This window comes from Oncorhynchus tshawytscha, linkage group LG05 (assembly GCF_018296145.1).
Source record: "Oncorhynchus tshawytscha isolate Ot180627B linkage group LG05, Otsh_v2.0, whole genome shotgun sequence".
In the NCBI taxonomy this organism is placed as follows: Eukaryota; Metazoa; Chordata; class Actinopteri; order Salmoniformes; family Salmonidae; genus Oncorhynchus; species Oncorhynchus tshawytscha.
Window position 1 is genome coordinate 21,498,899 of NC_056433.1, and position 18,605 is coordinate 21,517,503.

The 18,605-nt window shown below is 44.7% G+C and overlaps 1 protein-coding gene across 5 annotated transcripts in view; it reads left to right on the plus strand.

Annotated features, from left to right (window-relative positions):
• LOC112250145 (family with sequence similarity 184 member Ab) overlaps positions 1 to 18,605 on the plus strand; it is a 120,832-nt gene that overhangs the window by 82,344 nt on the left and 19,883 nt on the right. For all 5 annotated transcript variants that reach the window (XM_042321681.1, XM_024420036.2, XM_024420038.2 and 2 more), the window contains 2 exons: positions 896 to 1,049; positions 1,451 to 1,578. In XM_042321681.1, coding sequence (XP_042177615.1) covers positions 896 to 1,049; positions 1,451 to 1,578 — 282 coding nt within the window. The remainder of the gene's footprint in view (positions 1 to 895; positions 1,050 to 1,450; positions 1,579 to 18,605) is intronic.

The following is an 18,605-nucleotide window of genomic DNA, read 5'->3' on the forward strand; positions in this document are numbered from 1 at the left end:
AATTGCTAAGAACATCATGCCTCAGCTGATTTATTCTTGTTTACTTTGTAAGGCCTACCTATTTGATTTAATATTATACAAGTCATATGTTGATTGAAAGGCCCTGTTATCTTTCTGTTTCCATCTAAATCGTGTTTTATCCCTATCAATCTGGTGTTGTGGCCCCTGTCTCTCTCTCTCTGTGTCTCTGTCTCTCTCTTCTCTCTCTCTACTCTCTTTCTTTGTCTCTTTCTTTGTCTACCCCCTCCCTTCCTCTCTCCCTCCCATGATTAGTGATTGTAGTGTGATATGAAAGGTGTATTCACGAGGTTTGACAAGTACCAGGTGTCTAGTGTTACTTTATGGAGCTGTGACCTTATCCTTGCCATGTTAACGGCTCTGTGTCTACTTAATTGAGTTTAGAGTGGCTTATTGTGTGCTGTTTTGCTTGCTGTTGCTGGAAAACCTTCCAAAAGCCCCAACAAGCTGCTGATGATATGCTTAAGTGCTAATTAATTGTAATATAATTCCATAGTGATCAGGAATAATGTTTAGAACACGTCTTTTGGCTCCATGGTGCTATGCCACTGCCTGAGTACCTTTCAGCCTTTTTGTTACTGAACTACACTTAGTCCAACAGCAACATACAGGTTGAGTTGAACTGATGCTGTTGCAAGATTCTCCCAAACTGAGCTTTCTCTTTACCATCTGAACTCTTCATACATGTTTCAGACTTTCCTTTCTAGCGATGAAAATAATGTTGTTGTTTTTTAATTAACCAGTGCCGTCAACAAGATGACAACCGGTTATCCGTGCCAAAACATTATATACAATGATTTGTATGTCATTAGTTTGTCCTTGTCCTAACCTGTGTGTGTCCCTCCTGACCTCTGAACTCGCGTGTGTGTGTGTGTAGAAGCTGGAGCATCGTCTGCGGCAGCAGCACCACATAGAGCTCCAATCTGTGAGAGAGGCTCACAGACACAGCATTGAGACGCTCAAACAGCAGTCAGAGCAGGAGCTGCAGACTCTACGCTTCGAACTGGAGGACGAGGGCAAGGCCATGCTGGGTAAGAGCCATGCTGGGTTAGGGTCTGATGGGGGAATGTTTCTCTGGGTCTCACACTGGGTTAAGGGCGCAGTCAGGGAGGTGGCCACATCGGGTTGAAGCCCTAACAACGAAGGCCATGTTGGGTAAGGACCTTGAGAGAGAGAAAGGCAATATGTAGTGATAGAGGACTATTCTAGGTAAATACTAGACTTGGTTGTAGCCTTTAGAAAAAGCCATTGGAAACTAGTGTTGCTAAACACAGCCTCACACTCCTCCCTTTAGGAATCAAGGCAACGCTGGAACATTCCATCACATAGCTTATTAGAAGCAGGAGATGTACTGTGTGATGAATGTGTTTTAATTAGCTAGAGGCGAGCTCCCTAAGGACCCTGTCTGTCTCTCTATCTCTTTGGTTCCTAGCCTCTCTGCGCTCTGAGCTGAACCACCTCCATGCCTCGGCCATAGAACATCTACGGCAGACCCACCAACAGGAGACGGCTGCAGCTAAACTGGAGCTGGAGAACGCCCTGGAGAACAGCCGGACACAGGTCAGAGTCACCGGGACTTACTGGGATTCCACATATCACTTAGTTAACAGAGATAATGGAAACAATATGGATGGGCCAGCATTAGTTTGTACTGCAGTATGATTGGATATTGACCATGAACAACAGCATTGTAAAAAAATATGTTGGTATTGTAATCGCCTTTAACAGCAAGCAATTTTGTATAGTGGCTTAACGATGAGGTTAGACATTAGCTCAATGAATGAGGATAGATAATGATATTAAAAAAGGGAGAAATAGTAAAAAACATCTAGATAATCCTTCTGTGCCTTTTATTGTGCAGACTGAAATGCTTTTCCAAAAATGGCCATAGAAGAGAAATATCTCCCTTGGCAACAGCCCTTTTTTCTCTTCTCGACTCTGGCTTCTGTTGCTTGTATATTCACACATTTGAATAGCTGTGTGGCTTGTTGGATACAGCTTGAGCAAGAGTAATCAGTGGGTTGGAACCTGGGGTTCTGGCCTCCTAGAGAGAGAACAAGTGACGGCCTCCCTCCCTCCTACACACAGACAGACAAACACACACACTCCACAGAGAAAGGGTATTTTAAAATGCTCAATACATCCTCCATTTGCTCCCGATTCCTCGACTTTCTGCAACATATCTGGGTGCTTTATAACACTAACACATGCGCTATTCAGAGAAGCAAAGATCTTAACTATTGCCTATTGTACATAACCAATAGCTTTGCCACACCCAGATTACAGTATGTGCAGTTTAAAAGATGGTAATGCACACGGGGGAAGGCTGATGTCTCTGTTAGAGAGCAGTAGGTTTACCTCCCATAATACCAGCACTCTGAGCCGGTCCAACTCCTGTCAATGGGCTCTTCATCTCAGGCATAAATCACTCTAATTAAGTCTAATGCCCTGGGTCCTCTCTCATCGCCATGGCAGAGCCAGATGTTCAGGACCAGGCACACAGCTGTTTCTGAGGGGACCTACTCCTACGCTAGTCAGCCTACAGCATGGTCACAAGGCAAATACAAGTTCTACCTGCCAAATAAAAGAAGATACGAGCCAGGGTACCTACTGCAGTGCGAGCAGGTTCACTTTCCACAGTGACACATAAATCATCTAAGCCTCTTACAGCAGACAGGCCCCTATCACAACAGAAGCAGGCTACTATGTCAGTTATGACAGGGTTTTATTTAGTTTTTGTTTGTCTGACGATGAGGAAAATGGCCGCGGCAGCAAAGCAGAAATGTGTCCCAGTAAGCAATTTCAATGTGTGATCCATCTCCTGTTGTAATTCGAGGATACCGGGGGAAAAAAAACAGGGAATATATTGAGGTCTTTTGAGGTGGGATTCTAGCGCTTGTTTGACAGAATCAAATCAAATTTTATTTGTCACATGCGCCGAATACAACAGGTATTCATTCACCTTATCCACCTTACAGTGAAATGCTTATTTACAAGCCCTTAACCTACGATACAGATTTAAGAAACATTCCTAATAAACAGGAAATAATAATAACAAATAATTAAAGAGCAACAGTAAAATAACAATAGTGAGGCTATATACAGGGGGTACCGGTACAAAGTCCATGTGTGGGGGCACCGGTTGGTTGAGGTAATATGTACATGTAGGTAGAGTTATTAAAGTGACTATGCATAGATAATAACAGAGAGTAGCAGCAGTGCAATGGAGGGGGGCATTTGATTAGATATTCAGGAGTCTTATGGCTTGGGGGTAGAAGCTGTTAAGAAGCCTTTTGGACCTAGACTTGGTGCTCCAGTACCGCTTGCCCTGTGGTAGCGGAGAGAACTGTCTATGACTAGGGTGGCTGGAGTCTTTGACCATTTTTAGGGCCTTCCTCTGATACCGCCTGGTATAGAGGTCCTGGATGGCAGGATGCTTGGCCCCAGTGATGTACTGGGCCGTATGCACTACCCTCTGTAGTGCCTTGCGGTCGGAGGCCGAGCAGTTACCATACCTGGCGATGACTTTTGAAGATCTGAGGACCCATTCCAAATCTTTTCAGTCTCCTGAGGGGGAATAGGTTTTGTTGTGCCTGCTTCACGACTGTCTTGGTGTGCTTGGACCATGTTAGTTTCTTGGTGATGTGGACACCAAGGAACTTGAAGCTCTCAACCTGCTCCATTGCCGCCCCGTCGATGAGAATGGGGGCGTGCTCGGCCCACAATTTCATGTAGTCCAAAATGATCTCCTTTGTCTTGATCACGCTGAAGGAGAGGTTGTTGTCCTGGCACCACACGGCCAGGTCTCTGACCTTCTCCCTATAGGCTGTCTCGTAGTTGTCGGTGATAAGGCCGTTGTGTCATCGGCAAACTTAATAATGGTGTTGGAGTCGTGCCTGGCCATGCAGTGATGGTTGAACAAGGAATACAGGAGGGGACTGAGCACGCACCCCTGAGGGGCCCCGTATTGAGGATCAGCGTGGCGGATGTGTTGTTACCTACCCTTACCACCTGGGGGGGTGGCCCGTCCAGGGTCCAGTTGCAGAGGGGGGTGTTTAGTCCCAGGGTCCTTAGCTTAGTGGTGAGCTTTGAGGGCACTATGGTGTTGAACATTGAGCTTTAGTCAATGAATAGCATTCTCACATAGGTGTTCCTTTTGTCCAGGTGTGAAAGGGCAGTGTGGAGTACAAGATTGCATCATCTGTGGATCTGTTGGGGCAGTATGCAAATTGGATCTATGGTTTCTGGGATGTTGATGTGAGCCATGACCAGACTTTCAAAGCACTTCATGGCTACAGACGTGAGTGCTACGGGTCAGTAGACATTTAGGCAGGTTGCCTTAATGTTATTGGGCACAGAGACTATGGTGGTCTGCTTGAAACATGTTTTTATTACAGACTCAGACAGGAAGAGGTTGAATATGTCAGTGGAGACACTTGCCATTTGATCAGCGCATGCTCGGAGTACACATCCTGGTAATCCGTCTGGCCCTGCGGTCTTGTGAATGTTGACCTGTTTAAAGGACTTACTCACATTGGCTGCGGAGAGCATGATCACACAGTCGTCTGGAACAGCTGATGCTCTCATGTACGTTTCAGTGTTAATTGCCTCGAAGTGAGCATAGAAGTAATTTAGCTCGTCTGGTAAGCTCGTGTCACTGGGCAGCTCGCGGCTGTGGTTCCTTTTGCAGTCTGTAATAGTTTGCAAGCACTGCAACATCCGACGAGCGTCGGAGCTGGTGTAGTACGATTCAATCTTAGTCCTGTATTGATGCGTTGCCTGTTTGATGGTTCGTCGGAGGGCATATTGGATTTCTTATAATCTTCCGGGTAAGAATGCCGCTCCTTGACAGCGGCAGTTCTACCCTTTAGCTCAGTGTGGATGTTGCCTGTAATCCATGGCCTCTGGTTGGGATATGTACATACAGTCACTGTGGGGACGGTGTCATTGATGCACTTATTGATGAAGCCAGTGACTGATGTGGTGTACTCCTCAATTTTGTATTTTTTATTTATTTCACCTTTATTTAACCAGGTAGGTAAGTTGAGAACAAGTTCTCATTTACAACCTGGCCAAGATAAAGCAAAGCAGTTCGACACATACAACGACACTGAGTTACACATGGAGTAAAACAAACATACAGTCAATAATACAGTAGAAACATGTCTATATACGATGTGAGTAAATGAGGTGAGATAAGGGAGGTAAAGGCAAAAAAGGCCATGGTGGCAAAGTAAATACAATATAGCAAGTAAAACACTGGAATGGTAGATTTGCAGTGGAAGAATGTGCAAAGTAGAAATAAAAATAATGGGGTGCAAAGGAGCAAAATAAATAAATAAATAAAATAAATACAGTAGGGAAAGAGGTAGTTGTTTGGGCTAAATTATAGGTGGGCTATGTACAGGTGCAGTAATCTGTGAGCTGCTCTGACAGTTGGCGCTTAAAGCTAGTGAGGGAGATAAGTGTTTCCAGTTTCAGAGATTTTTGTAGTTTGTTCCAGTCATTGGCAGCAGAGAACTTGAAGGAGAGGCGGCCAAAGAAAGAATTGGTTTTGGGGTTGACCAGAGAGATATACCTGCTGGAGCGTGTGCTACAGGTGGGTGATGCTATGGTGAGCAGCGAGCTGAGATAAGGGGGGACTTTACCTAGCAGGGTCTTGTAGATGACATGGAGCCAGTGGGTTTGGCGACGAGTATGAAGCGAGGGCCAGCCAACGAGAGCGTTCAGGTCGCAATGGTGGGTAGTATATGGGGCTTTGGTGACAAAACGGATTGCACTGTGATAGACTGCATCCAATTTGTTGAGTAGGGTATTGGAGGCTATTTTGTAAATGACATCGCCGAAGTCGAGGATTGGTAGGATGGTCAGTTTTACAAGGGTATGTTTGGCAGCATGAGTGAAGGATGCTTTGTTGCGAAATAGGAAGCCAATTCTAGATTTAACTTTGGATTGGAGATGTTTGATGTGGGTCTGGAAGGAGAGTTTACTGTCTAACCAGACACCTAGGTATTTGTAGTTGTCCACGTATTCTAAGTCAGAGCCGTCCAGAGTAGTGATGTTGGACAGGCGGGCAGGTGCAGGCAGCGATCGGTTGAAGAGCATGCATTTAGTTTTACTTGTATTTAAGAGCAATTGGAGGCCACGGAAGGAGAGTTGTATGGCATTGAAGCTTGCCTGGAGGGTTGTTAACACAGTGTCAAAAGAATGGCCAGAAGTATACAGAATGGTGTCGTCTGCAGCAAGAGCGACATCATTGATGTATACAGAGAAGAGAGTCGGTCTAAGAATTGAACCCTGTGGCACCCCCATAGAGACTGCCAGAGGTCCGGACAGCAGACCCTCCAATTTGACACACTGAACTCTATCAGAGAAGTAGTTGGTGAACCTGGCGAGGCAATCATTTGAGAAACCAAGGCTGTCGAGTCTGCCGATGAGGATGTGGTGACTGACAGAGTCGAAAGCCTTGGCCAGGTCAATGAATTCGGCTGCACAGTAATTGTTCTTATCGATGGCGGTTAAGATATCGTTTAGGACCTTGAGCGTGGCTGAGGTGCACCCATGACCAGCTCTGAAACCAGATTGCATAGCAGAGAAGGTATGGTGAGATTCGAAATGGTCGGTAATCTGTTTGTTGACTTGGCTTTCGAAGACCTTAGAATGGCAGGGTAGGATAGATATAGGTCTGTAGCAGTTTGGGTCAAGAGTGTCCCCCCCTTTGAAGAGGGGGATGACCACAGTTGCGAGGTTGAACAGGCTAGTAATAGGGGTGGCAACAATTTCGGCAGATAATTTTAGAAAGAAAGGGTCCAGATTGTCTAACCCGGCTGATTTGTAGGGGTCCAGATTTTGCAGCTCTTTCAGAACATCAGCTGACTGGATTTGGGAGAAGGAGAAATGGGGAAGGCTTGGGTGAGTTGCTGTGGGGGGTGCAGTGCTGTTGACCGGGGTAGGAGTAGCCAGGTGGAAAGCATGGCCAGCCGTAGAAAAATGCTTATTGAAATTCTCAATTATAGTGGATTTATCTGTGGTGACAGTGTTTCCTATCTTCAGTGCAGTGGGCAGCTGGGAGGAGGTGTTCTTATTCTCCATGGACTTTACAGTGTCCCAGAACTTTTTTGAGTTAGTGTTGCAGGAAGCAAATTTCTGCTTGAAAAAGCTAGCCTTGGCTTTTCTAACTGCCTGTGTATAATGGTTTCTAGCTTCCCTGAACAGCTGCATATCAAGGGGGCTGTTCGATGCTAATGCAGAACGCCATAGGATGTTTTTCTTCCAATGTCATTGGAATAATCGCGGAACATATTCCAGTCGGTGCTAGCAAAACAGTCCTTTAGCTTATCTGTTTCATCTGACCACTTTTTTATTGACCGAGTCACTGGTGCTTCCTGCTTTAGTTTTTGCTTGTAAGCAGGAATCAGGAGGATAGAATTATGGTCAGATTTGCCAAATGGAGGGCGAGGGAGAGCTTTGTACCCGTTTCTATGTGTGGAGTAAAGGTGGTCTAGAGTTTTTTTTTTTCCTCTGGTTGCTTATTCAACATGCTGGTATAAGTTAGGTAAAACAGATTTAAGTTTCCCTTCATTAAAGTCCCCATTCACTAGGAGCGGCGCCTCTGGATGAGCGTTTTCCTGTTGGCTTAAAGCCGTATACAGCTCATTGAGTGCGGTCTTAGTGCCAACATCGGTTTGTGGTGGTAAATAGACAGCTATGAAGAATATAGATGGAAACTCTCTTGGTAGATAGTGTGGTCTACAGCTTATCATGAGATACTCGAGCAAAACCTCGACCACGTTTCCGAGAGAGAGATATTGATTGATTGATTCATTCATTCATTCATTTGAGGGAGCATACTTAAGTTCACACAGGACACCAGATAGGAAAGACTCACCCTAGCTGCCCGGCACATAGACTATTGCAGCATAGATACTGGAGACTTGACAGGGGGGGGTCGGAGGACACTGTGGCCCCATGCCATGATATGCCCGGACAGGGCCAACCAGGCAAGATATAACCCCACACCACTAGAGGGATATCAACAGACTACCAACTTACTACCCTCAGACAAAGGCTGAGTTAAGCCCACAGAGATCTCCTCCACCGCACAAGCCTGAGGGGGGCACAAAACCGGACAGGAAGATCACGTCAATGACGCACCCATCTTAGAGACTGCATGGGAGAGCGCTAGTAAGCCAGTGACTCAGCCTCCGTAATGGGGTCAGAGGCAGAGAATCCCAGTGGAGAGAGGGGAGCCAGCCAGGCAGAGACAGCAAGGGTGGTTCGTCACTCCAGTACCTTGCCGTTCACCGTTGCACCCATGGGCCAGACTACACTCAATCATAGGACCAACTGAAGAGATGAGTCTTCAGTAAAGACTTAAATATCGAGAACGAGTCTGCGTCTCTCACATGGATAGGCAGACCATTCTATAAAAATTGAGCTCTATAGGAGAAAGCCCTGCCTCCAGCTGTTTGCTTAGAAATTCTAGGGACAATAAGGAGGCTTTCGTCTTGTGACCGTAGCGTACGTGTAGGTATGTACGGCAGGACCTAATCGGAGAGATGGGTAGGAGCAAGTCCATGTAATGCTTTGTAGGTTAGCAGTAAAACCTTGAAATCAGATCTAGCCTTAACAGGAAGCCAGAGGCTGGCACTGGAGTAATATGATCACATTTTGGGGTTCTAGTCAAGATTCTAGCAGCTGTATTTAGCACTATTTGAAGTTTATTTAGTGCTTTATCCAGGTAGCTGGAGAGTAGAGCATTGCAGTAATTCATCATCATGCAGTGTTTAATATGGAATAAAATTCCAAAGAACAGGCAAAATAAACTAAATTGAACGTTTGTATATATCAAAAGATGACCGATTCTGGTTTGTAACAGTTGATGTTATGGTTGGCACTTACTTTTTATTGACTGAATATATATATATATATTAGGATTTGTTATCTGTAATGGTTATGGTAACTTAGGCATTGTTTCGGACTGTTGGCATAGACCTATCGATAAATGCGCACACATATTTTTTGAGTGTGGGCCTGTTGTAAAATGTGATTTTTTTTCTCTCTCGATTCGAGTCCTCTAACAGTAAAACAATGTCAAATGCCCATCCCTACCATGGGACGTGTACGACCTGCTTTGTGGTCTGTTCCCATCTCCTATATACTGTAACTGCCATATCCAATCACCACAGCACACACAATACCTCAGACAACTCACATGGGATAAACAGGCTTCCTGGTGGTTTCTCAACCAAAACAACAACCTTCCCCTAAGACCCCTCGCTCCCTCTGCTTCGACTGTCTGTGTGTTCAGTAGTCAGATATGTCAGGACACACCCCTGTCTCTCCCTCTATGTCCCATATGACTGTTTGATTTACTAGCCGCTGAGCCATCCCTCCCTCCCTCCCGGGTGGGTGGGACTCTTAATCATTTAAATTCATTATGCCTATACTAACCGTACATCGACTTATCTTTAATTATACAGATATCCTAATCACAGCAGCCAGTTGTCTCCCAGACTGTACGGCTGTTGTTATCTTTTATGGACATGTGTTGTTGTGTTTTTACCCAGTAAATGGTAAAGCTCTGATCTTTAGAATGAACATGTACCTTCAGCGCTTTAATCAAAGAGCCTTAGCAGCACCGAGCATGTTGTTTTCCTTTGAACAGCCCCACTAGCCCAGCAGCCCTGGCAGACAGTAAAGAGATGGGGCCATCTGAAGAGAGGTACAAAGTGTTGCTCGTCCTCTTTCTGGGAGACAGAGAATGGTTTCTAAGAAAGAACTCCCTGTGCTGAGCCGTGGAACGTTTGGCGCGGCCGCAGGGCCCGCGTTGAGCGCTGTGTTGCCTTAGCTTTAATTGTGGACCCCTGAGAGATGGACGGTGCTGGCTCGTTTAATGAGATTAGCAGGACTGGTCTGCGGTGTGGATAATTACATTTGCTGGGGATAGTGATCAGCTGTCCCCACAGATGAAAGCTCAGCTTCTGACAGACAAATGGCTCTGAAGAATGTTTATTTTCTATACTCCCCTGGTACATCTTGTCTGTGTGTGTTTGCGTACATGTGTGTGTGTGTTTGCGTACATGTGTGTGTTTGCGTGCTTGCGTACATGTGTATGTGTGTGCGTGCATGCGAACATGTGTATGTGTGTGCGTGCATGCGAACATGTGTATGTGTGTGCGTGCATGCGAACATGTGTATGTGTGTGCGTGCATGCGAACATGATTATGGAGAGGTCTGTGCCATATTTCCTAATGTTTTTTGTATCTGATGTCTAATCTTCTCATACTGATTCCTCAAAACAATGAGACCCGTCTTAATGAAATCCCACACAGCTCTTTATGCTCAGTGAATCTCCAACAATTGAAGCATTGCTAATGGCTACTCATCCGCAGCGAACCTATTTTTCACAGGGAAGATGGGCCGCGGCCTGTTTGCAAACTGTGATAAATGCCTCTATTTTCCCAGATGAATGGGCAGATGGTAAGGATTGGGGGAGGTGCGCTCCTGTCATCTCTAATATAGGGATCAATAGAACTGCTACAGATTTGGGATCTTAATTTGACCTATATCGTCACAGCAAAATAATCCTGCAGCAACAGGATTTGAACATTTTAGTCCATAATGTTGCTTGATCAGTGGTTAGGCTATTAGCTGTCCAAAAGTAGGCTACATGAGAAGTGCAATACTATTCATATAAAGTTGGGTTGGGTTTTCAGTGAATTTCTGTAAATCAAGATGGTCATCTGCCTTCTCAGTGATCAAATGAAGCTCTGTATGTAGCAGTATTGGGAATAATTTTAATTCAAACTACAGGTACTGTATACTTGATCTCCTCATTTCTGGAGGCTGAAGGAAACATTTTGTCTGGTCCTAGGGCTTGTGATCACCTTCCTCTGGCCTTTTGATCACCCTGCTCTGAAAGTATAGAGACAGACAGTCCTGTGGAAGCAGGGAGAGAGAGAGAGAGAGAGAGGGGAGCTGGGGCTCAGAGAGTAGACTTGTCTTCTAATCAGCTCCTCGCTGAGACCTGTCTATTCCCAGACCACTGTACTGTGCCCTCTAAATCAAATCAAATGTATTTATATAGCCCTTCGTACATCAGCTGATATCTCAAAGTGCTGTACAGAAACCCAGCCTAAAACCCCAAACAGCAAGCAATGCAGGTGTTGAAGCACGTTGGCTAAGAAAAACTCCCTAGAAAGGCCAAAACCTAGGAAGAAACCTAGAGAGGAATCAGGCTATGAGGGGTGGCCAGTCCTCTTCTGGCTGTGCCGGGTGGAGATTATAACAGAACATGGCCAAGATGTTCAAATGTTCATAAATGACCAGCATGGTCAAATAATAGGTCTGGGACAGGTAGCACGTCCGGTGAACAGGTCAGGATTCCATAGACGCAGGCAGAACAGTTGAAACTGGAGCAGCAGCACGGCCAGGTGGACTGGGGACAGCAAGGAGTCATCATGCCAGGTAGTCCTGAGGCATGGTCCTAGTGCTCAGGTCCCCCGAGAGAGAGAAAGAAAGAGAGAATTAGAGAGAGCATACTTAAATTCACACAGGACACCGGATAAGACAGGAGAAGTACTCCAGATATAACAAACTGACCCTAGCCCCCCGACGCATAAATACTGGAGGCTGAGACAAGAGGGGTCAGGAGACACTGTGACCCCATCCGATGATACCCCCGGACAGGGCCAAACAGGAAGGATATAACCCCACCCACTTTGCCAAAGCACAGCCCCTACACCACTAGAGGAATATCTTCAACCACCAACTTACCATCCTGAGACAAGGCCGAGTATAGCCTACAAAGATCTCCGCCACGGCACAACCCAAGGGGGGGCGCCAACCCAGACAGGAAGATCACATCAGTGACTCAACCCACTCAAGTGACGCACCCCTCCTTGTGACGGCATGAAAGAGCACCAGTAGTAAGCCAGTGACTCAGCCCTTGTAATAGGGTTAGAGGCAGAGAATCCCAGTGGAAAGAGGGGAACCGGCCAGGCAGAGACAGCAAGGGCGGTTCGTTGCTTCAGAGCCTTTCCGTTCACCTTCACACTCCTGGGCCAGACTACACTCAATCATATGACCCACTGAAGAGATGAGTCTTCAGTGAAGACTTAAAGGTTGAGGCCGAGTTTGCGTCTCTCACATGGGTAGGCAGACCATTCCATAAAAATTGAGCTCTATAGGAGAAAGCCCTGTATCCAGCTGTTTGCTTAGAAATTCTAGGGACAATTAGGAGGCCTGCGTCTTGTGACCGTAGCGTACGTGTAGGTATGTACGGCAGGACCAAATCAGAGAGATGGGTAGGAGCAAGCCCATGTAATGCTTTGTAGGTTAGCAGTAAAACCTTGAAATCAGCCCTTGCCTTGACAGGAAGCCAGTGTAGGGAGGCTAGCAGTGGAGTAATATGATTATTTTTTTTGGTTCTAGTCAGGATTCTAGCAGCCGTATTTAGCACTAACTGAAGTTTATTTAGTGCTTTATCCGGGTAGCCGGAAAGTAGAGCATTGCAGTAGTCTAACCTAGAAGTAACAAAAGTGTGGATACATTTTTCTGTATCATTTTTGGACAGAAATTTCTGATTTTTGCAATGTTACGTAGATGGAAAAAAGCTGTCCTTGAAACAGTCTTGATATGTTCGTCAAAAGAGAGATCAGGGTCCAGAGTAACGCCGAGCTCCTTCACAGTTTTATTTGAGACGACTGTACAACCATTAAGATTAATTGTCAGATTCAACAGAAGATCTCTTTGTTTCTTGGGACCTAGAACAAGCATCTCTGTTTTGTCCGAGTTTAAAAGTAGAACGTTTGCAGCCATCCACTTCCTTATGTCTGAAACACAGGCTTCTAGCGAGGGCAATTTTGGGGCTTCACCATGTTTCATTGAAATGTAGAGCTGTGTGTCATCCGCATAGCAGTGAAAGTTAACATTATGTTTGCGAATGACATCCCCAAGAAGTAAAATATATAGTGAAAACAATAGTGGTCCTAAAACGGAACCTTGAGGAACACCGAAATGTACAGTTGATTTGTCAGAGGACAAACCATTCAGAGACAAACTGATATCTTTCCGACAGATATGATCTAAACCAGGCCAGAACTTGTCCGTGTAGACCAATTTGGGTTTCCAATCTCTCCAAAAGAATGTGGTGATCGATGGTATCAAAACCAGCACTAAGGTCTCGGAGCACGAGGACAGATGCAGAGCCTCGGTCTGATGCCACTAAAAGGTAATTTACCACCTTCACAATTGCAATCTCAGTGCTACGATGGGGTCTAAAACCAGACTGAAGCATTTTGTATACATTGTTTGTCTTCAGGAAGGCAGTGAGTTGCTGCGCAACAGCCTTTTTCTAAAATTTTTGAGAAGAATGTAAGATTCGATATAGGCCGATAGTTTTTTATATTTTCTGGGTCAAGGTTTGGCTTTTTCAAGAGAGGCTTTATTACTGCCACTTTTAGTGAGTTTGGTACACATCCGGTGGATAGAGAGCCGTTTTATTATGTTCAACATAGGAGGGCCAAGCACAGGAAGCAGCTCTTTCAGTAGTTTAGTTGGAATAGGGTCCAGTATGCAGCTTGAAGGTTTAGAGGCCATGATTATTTTCATCATTGTGTCAAGAGATACAGTGCCTTGCGAAAGTATTCGGCCCCCTTGAACTTTGCGACCTTTTGCCACATTTCAGGCTTCAAACATAAAGATATAAAACTGTATTTTTTGTGAAGAATCAACAACAAGTGGGACACAATCATGAAGTGGAACGACATTTATTGGATATTTCAAACTTTTTTAACAAATCAAAAACTGAAAAATTGGGCGTGCAAAATTATTCAGCCCCCTTAAGTTAATACTTTGTAGCGCCACCTTTTGCTGCGATTACAGCTGTAAGTCGCTTGGGGTATGTCTCTATCAGTTTTGCACATCGAGAGACTGACATTTATTCCCATTCCTCCTTGCAAAACAGCTCGAGCTCAGTGAGGTTGGATGGAGAGCATTTGTGAACAGCAGTTTTCAGTTCTTTCCACAGATTCTCGATTGGATTCAGGTCTGGACTTTGACTTGGCCATTCTAACACCTGGATATGTTTATTTTTGAACCATTCCATTGTAGATTTTGCTTTATGTTTTGGATCATTGTCTTGTTGGAAGACAAATCTCCGTCCCAGTCTCAGGTCTTTTGCAGACTCCATCAGGTTTTCTTCCAGAATGGTCCTGTATTTGGCTCCATCCATCTTCCCATCAATTTTAACCATCTTCCCTGTCCCTGCTGAAGAAAAGCAGGCCCAAACCATGATGCTGCCACCACCATGTTTGACAGTGGGGATGGTGTGTTCAGGGCGATGGGCTGTGTTGCTTTTACGCCAAACATAACGTTTTGCATTGTTGCCAAAATGTTCAATTTTGGTTTCATCTGACCAGAGCACCTTCTTCCACATGTTTGGTGTGTCTCCCAGGTGGCTTGTGGCAAACTTTAAACAACACTTTTTATGGATATCTTTAAGAAATGGCTTTCTTCTTGCCACTCTTCCATAAAGGCCAGATTTGTGCAATATACGACTGATTGTTGTCCTATGGACAGAGTCTCCCACCTCAGCTGTAGATCTCTGCAGTTCATCCAGAGTGATCATGGGCCTCTTGGCTGCATCTCTGATCAGTCTTCTCCTTGTATGAGCTGAAAGTTTAGAGGGACGGCCAGGTCTTGGTAGATTTGCAGTGGTCTGATACTCCTTCCATTTCAATATTATCGCTTGCACAGTGCTCCTTGGGATGTTTAAAGCTTGGGAAATCTTTTTGTATCCAAATCCGGCTTTAAACTTCTTCACAATAGTATCTCGGACCTGCCTGGTGTGTTCCTTGTTCTTCATGATGCTCTCTGCGCTTTTAACGGACCTCTGAGACTATCACAGTGCAGGTGCATTTATACGGAGACTTGATTACACACAGGTGGATTGTATGTATCATCATTAGTCATTTAGGTCAACATTGGATCATTCAGAGATCCTCACTGAACTTCTGGAGAGAGTTTGCTGCACTGAAAGTAAAGGGGCTGAATAATTTTGCACGCCCAATCGTTCAGTTTTTGATTTGTTAAAAAAGTTTGAAATATCCAATAAATGTCGTTCCACTTCATGATTGTGTCCCACTTGTTGTTGATTCTACACAAAAAAATACAGTTTTATATCTTTATGTTTGAAGCCTGAAATGTGGCAAAAGGTCGCAAAGTTCAAGGGGGCCGAATACTTTCGCAAGTCACTGTATAATACTAAAACACTTGAGTGTCTCTCTTGATCCTAGGTCCTGGCAGAGTTGTGCAGACTCAGGACAACTGAGCTTTGAAGGAATACGCCGATTTAAAGAGGAGTCTGTAATTTGCTTTCTTTGTAACAGTATTTTTATTGGAATTTCACAATTTTCACCCATATTAAGAGATACAACAACAGAGACAAAGCACACAGAACAAAAACAAGAAAAACAGCACCCACTTACACATATCTACGTGCATATATATACACATACATACATACACATACATACATATACCCATGCATATACACACCCATACGCATACATACACGCACGCACACACACACATATACACACCCATACATACGTACACCATTTTCCTCTTCCCGCTCGGTGCTTCTCTCACCCCATCACCATCATTGCGTCTCTCAATACATACATTTTAAACAAACTTACAAACAGAAATTAAACAAAAAAAGCTCAGTTTAAACCAAGAGATCAAATCAAATCAAAATCAACAGCTCGGCATTCAACGACAGCTCGGCATTCAACACCCTAGTACCCTCCAAGCTCGTCATCAAGCTCGAGACCCTGGGTCTCGACCCCGCCCTGTGCAACTGGGTACTGGACTTCCTGACGGGCCGCCCCCAGGTGGTGAGGGTAGGCAACAACATCTCCTCCCCGCTGATCCTCAACACTGGGGCCCCACAAGGGTGCGTTCTGAGCCCTCTCCTGTACTCCCTGTTCACCCACGACTGCGTGGCCATGCACGCCTCCAACTCAATCATCAAGTTTGCGGACGACACAACAGTGGTAGGCTTGATTACCAACAACGACGAGACGGCCTACAGGGAGGAGGTGAGGGCCCTCGGAGTGTGGTGTCAGGAAAATAACCTCACACTCAACGTCAACAAAACTAAGGAGATGATTGTGGACTTCAGGAAACAGCAGAGGGAACACCCCCCATCCACATCGATGGAACAGTAGTGGAGAGGGTAGCAAGTTTTAAGTTCCTCGGCATACACATCACAGACAAACTGAATTGGTCCACTCACACAGACAGCATCGTGAAGAAGGCGCAGCAGCGCCTCTTCAACCTCAGGAGGCTGAAGAAATTCGGCTTGTCACCAAAAGCACTCACAAACTTCTACAGATGCACAATCGAGAGCATCCTGGCGGGCTGTATCACCGCCTGGTATGGCAACTGCACCGCCCTCAACCGTAAGGCTCTCCAGAGGGTAGTGAGGTCTTTACAACGCATCACCGGGGGCAAACTACCTGCCCTCCAGGACACCTACACCACCCGATGCTACAGGAAGGCCATAAAGATCATCAAGGACATCAACCACCCGAGCCACTGCCTGTTCACCCCGCTGTCATCCAGAAGGCGAGGTCAGTACAGGTGCATCAAAGCTGGGACCGAGAGACTGAAAAACAGCTTCTATCTTAAGGCCATCAGACTGTTAAACAGCCACCACTAACATTGAGTGGCTGCTGCCAACACACTGTCAATGACACTGACTCAACTCCAGCCACTTAATAATGGGAATTGATGGGAAATGATGTAAGTATATCACTAGCCACTTTAAACAATGCTACCTTATATAATGTTACTTACCCTACATTATTCATCTCATATGCATACGTATATACTGTACTCTATATCATCGACTGCATCCTTGTGTAATACATGTATCACTAGCCACTTTAACTATGCCACTTGGTTTACATACTCATCTCATATGTATATACTGTACTCGATATCATCTACTGTATCTTGCCTATGCTGCTCTGTACCATCACTCATTCATATATCCTTATGTACATATTCTTTATCCCCTTACACTGTGTATAAGACAGTAGTTTTTTTGAATTGTTAGTTAGATTACTTGTTCGTTATTACTGCATTGTCGGAACTAGAAGCACAAGCATTTCGCTACACTCGCATTAACATCTGCTAACCATGTGTATGTGACAAATAAAATTTGATTTGATTTGAATGCAATGTACATGTCAGATATTCCAGAGGCACCCATTCAAATAGTATCTTATGCCAATCTTTAATAGAAGGAACCTTATCACTAATCCACTGTAAAAGGTGTTTTTCCTCGCTGCGAAGGTAAGGATGTTGTAAAGCCTCCTTTTACCGACAGAAGTAACATGCCTACTAGGGAGACGTAACAGTAAAGAAACTGGGTCCAATTCTAGATCAACCCCTAGGCTCTTTTCAATTTCTTGCAGAACACCAGACCAGTATCTTTGTATTTTGGTACATGACCATAAACAATGTGTTAGGGTGCCTGTATCAGTTTTGCATTTAAGACACTGAGGGGAAGAGGAAGTGGGGCTAAAAGCATGTCTGCGATTTGGGGATATGCAATCTGTGTATTATTCTTAATTGGATTGCTCTAGTACGGTTACATATAGATATTGTTTTTGCATATCTCCAAATGTCCTCCCACATCTCTTCGTCAATAGTAACAGACAATTCTTACTCCCACACTTGTTTCACCCTCTGTGTGTTGACAGCAGAAAAGGACCTTAAAGTATCATAAAACAGACTTACAGACATTTTCCTTTGTGGGAAAAAAAGCATTCTTTCAATGACAGACACATCAGGGTTACCAATTAAGGTGGTGCTCTTCAGAATATAATGTCTTACTTGTAGGAAGCGGAAAAAGTCCTGTTTTGGGAGTCGATATTTCTCGACCATCTGCTCAAATGACAACAAAATCTTATCAGCAAATAAGTCATTTAGCCTGCGTATGCCCTTATTAAGCCATAAGTTAAAGCCAGCATCCAGCAATCCTGGACTGAAATCTGGGTTGTTAAGAATTGGGGTAAGAGCAGAGGTTAGTTTGGACCTTCCCAGGAAGCGTTGAACTGACCTCCATACTTTGAGTGTGTTAAGTGTAACGGGATTATTGCAGTGATCTTCTACAGACTTGAAACTTCTGAAAAATAAAAGATCCTGTAAGGGGTATTTTGAAAGAGAAGTCTCAATGTCTAACCAAATAGAGGAGTCATCATTTGTGATCCAGTCAGAAATATAACAAAGGTGGGCACACCATTGATAGAACCTGATATTGGGCAGGTCCAAGCCGCCCATAGAACTTGGCAGCTGCAATATTGCCATCTTAAGTCTTGGCTTGCGTTTACTCCATATAAAGAAACTTAGCCATCCATTTACATCCTTTATTACCTTATTGGAGAGTAATACTGGGATCATTTGGATTGGGTAAAGTAGTCTAGGTAAAATGTTCATTTTCAAGAGGGATATTCTACCCAACCAAGAAATCGGGAGATAGTTCCAGTCTTATTGTATCAAACAAGGGAACG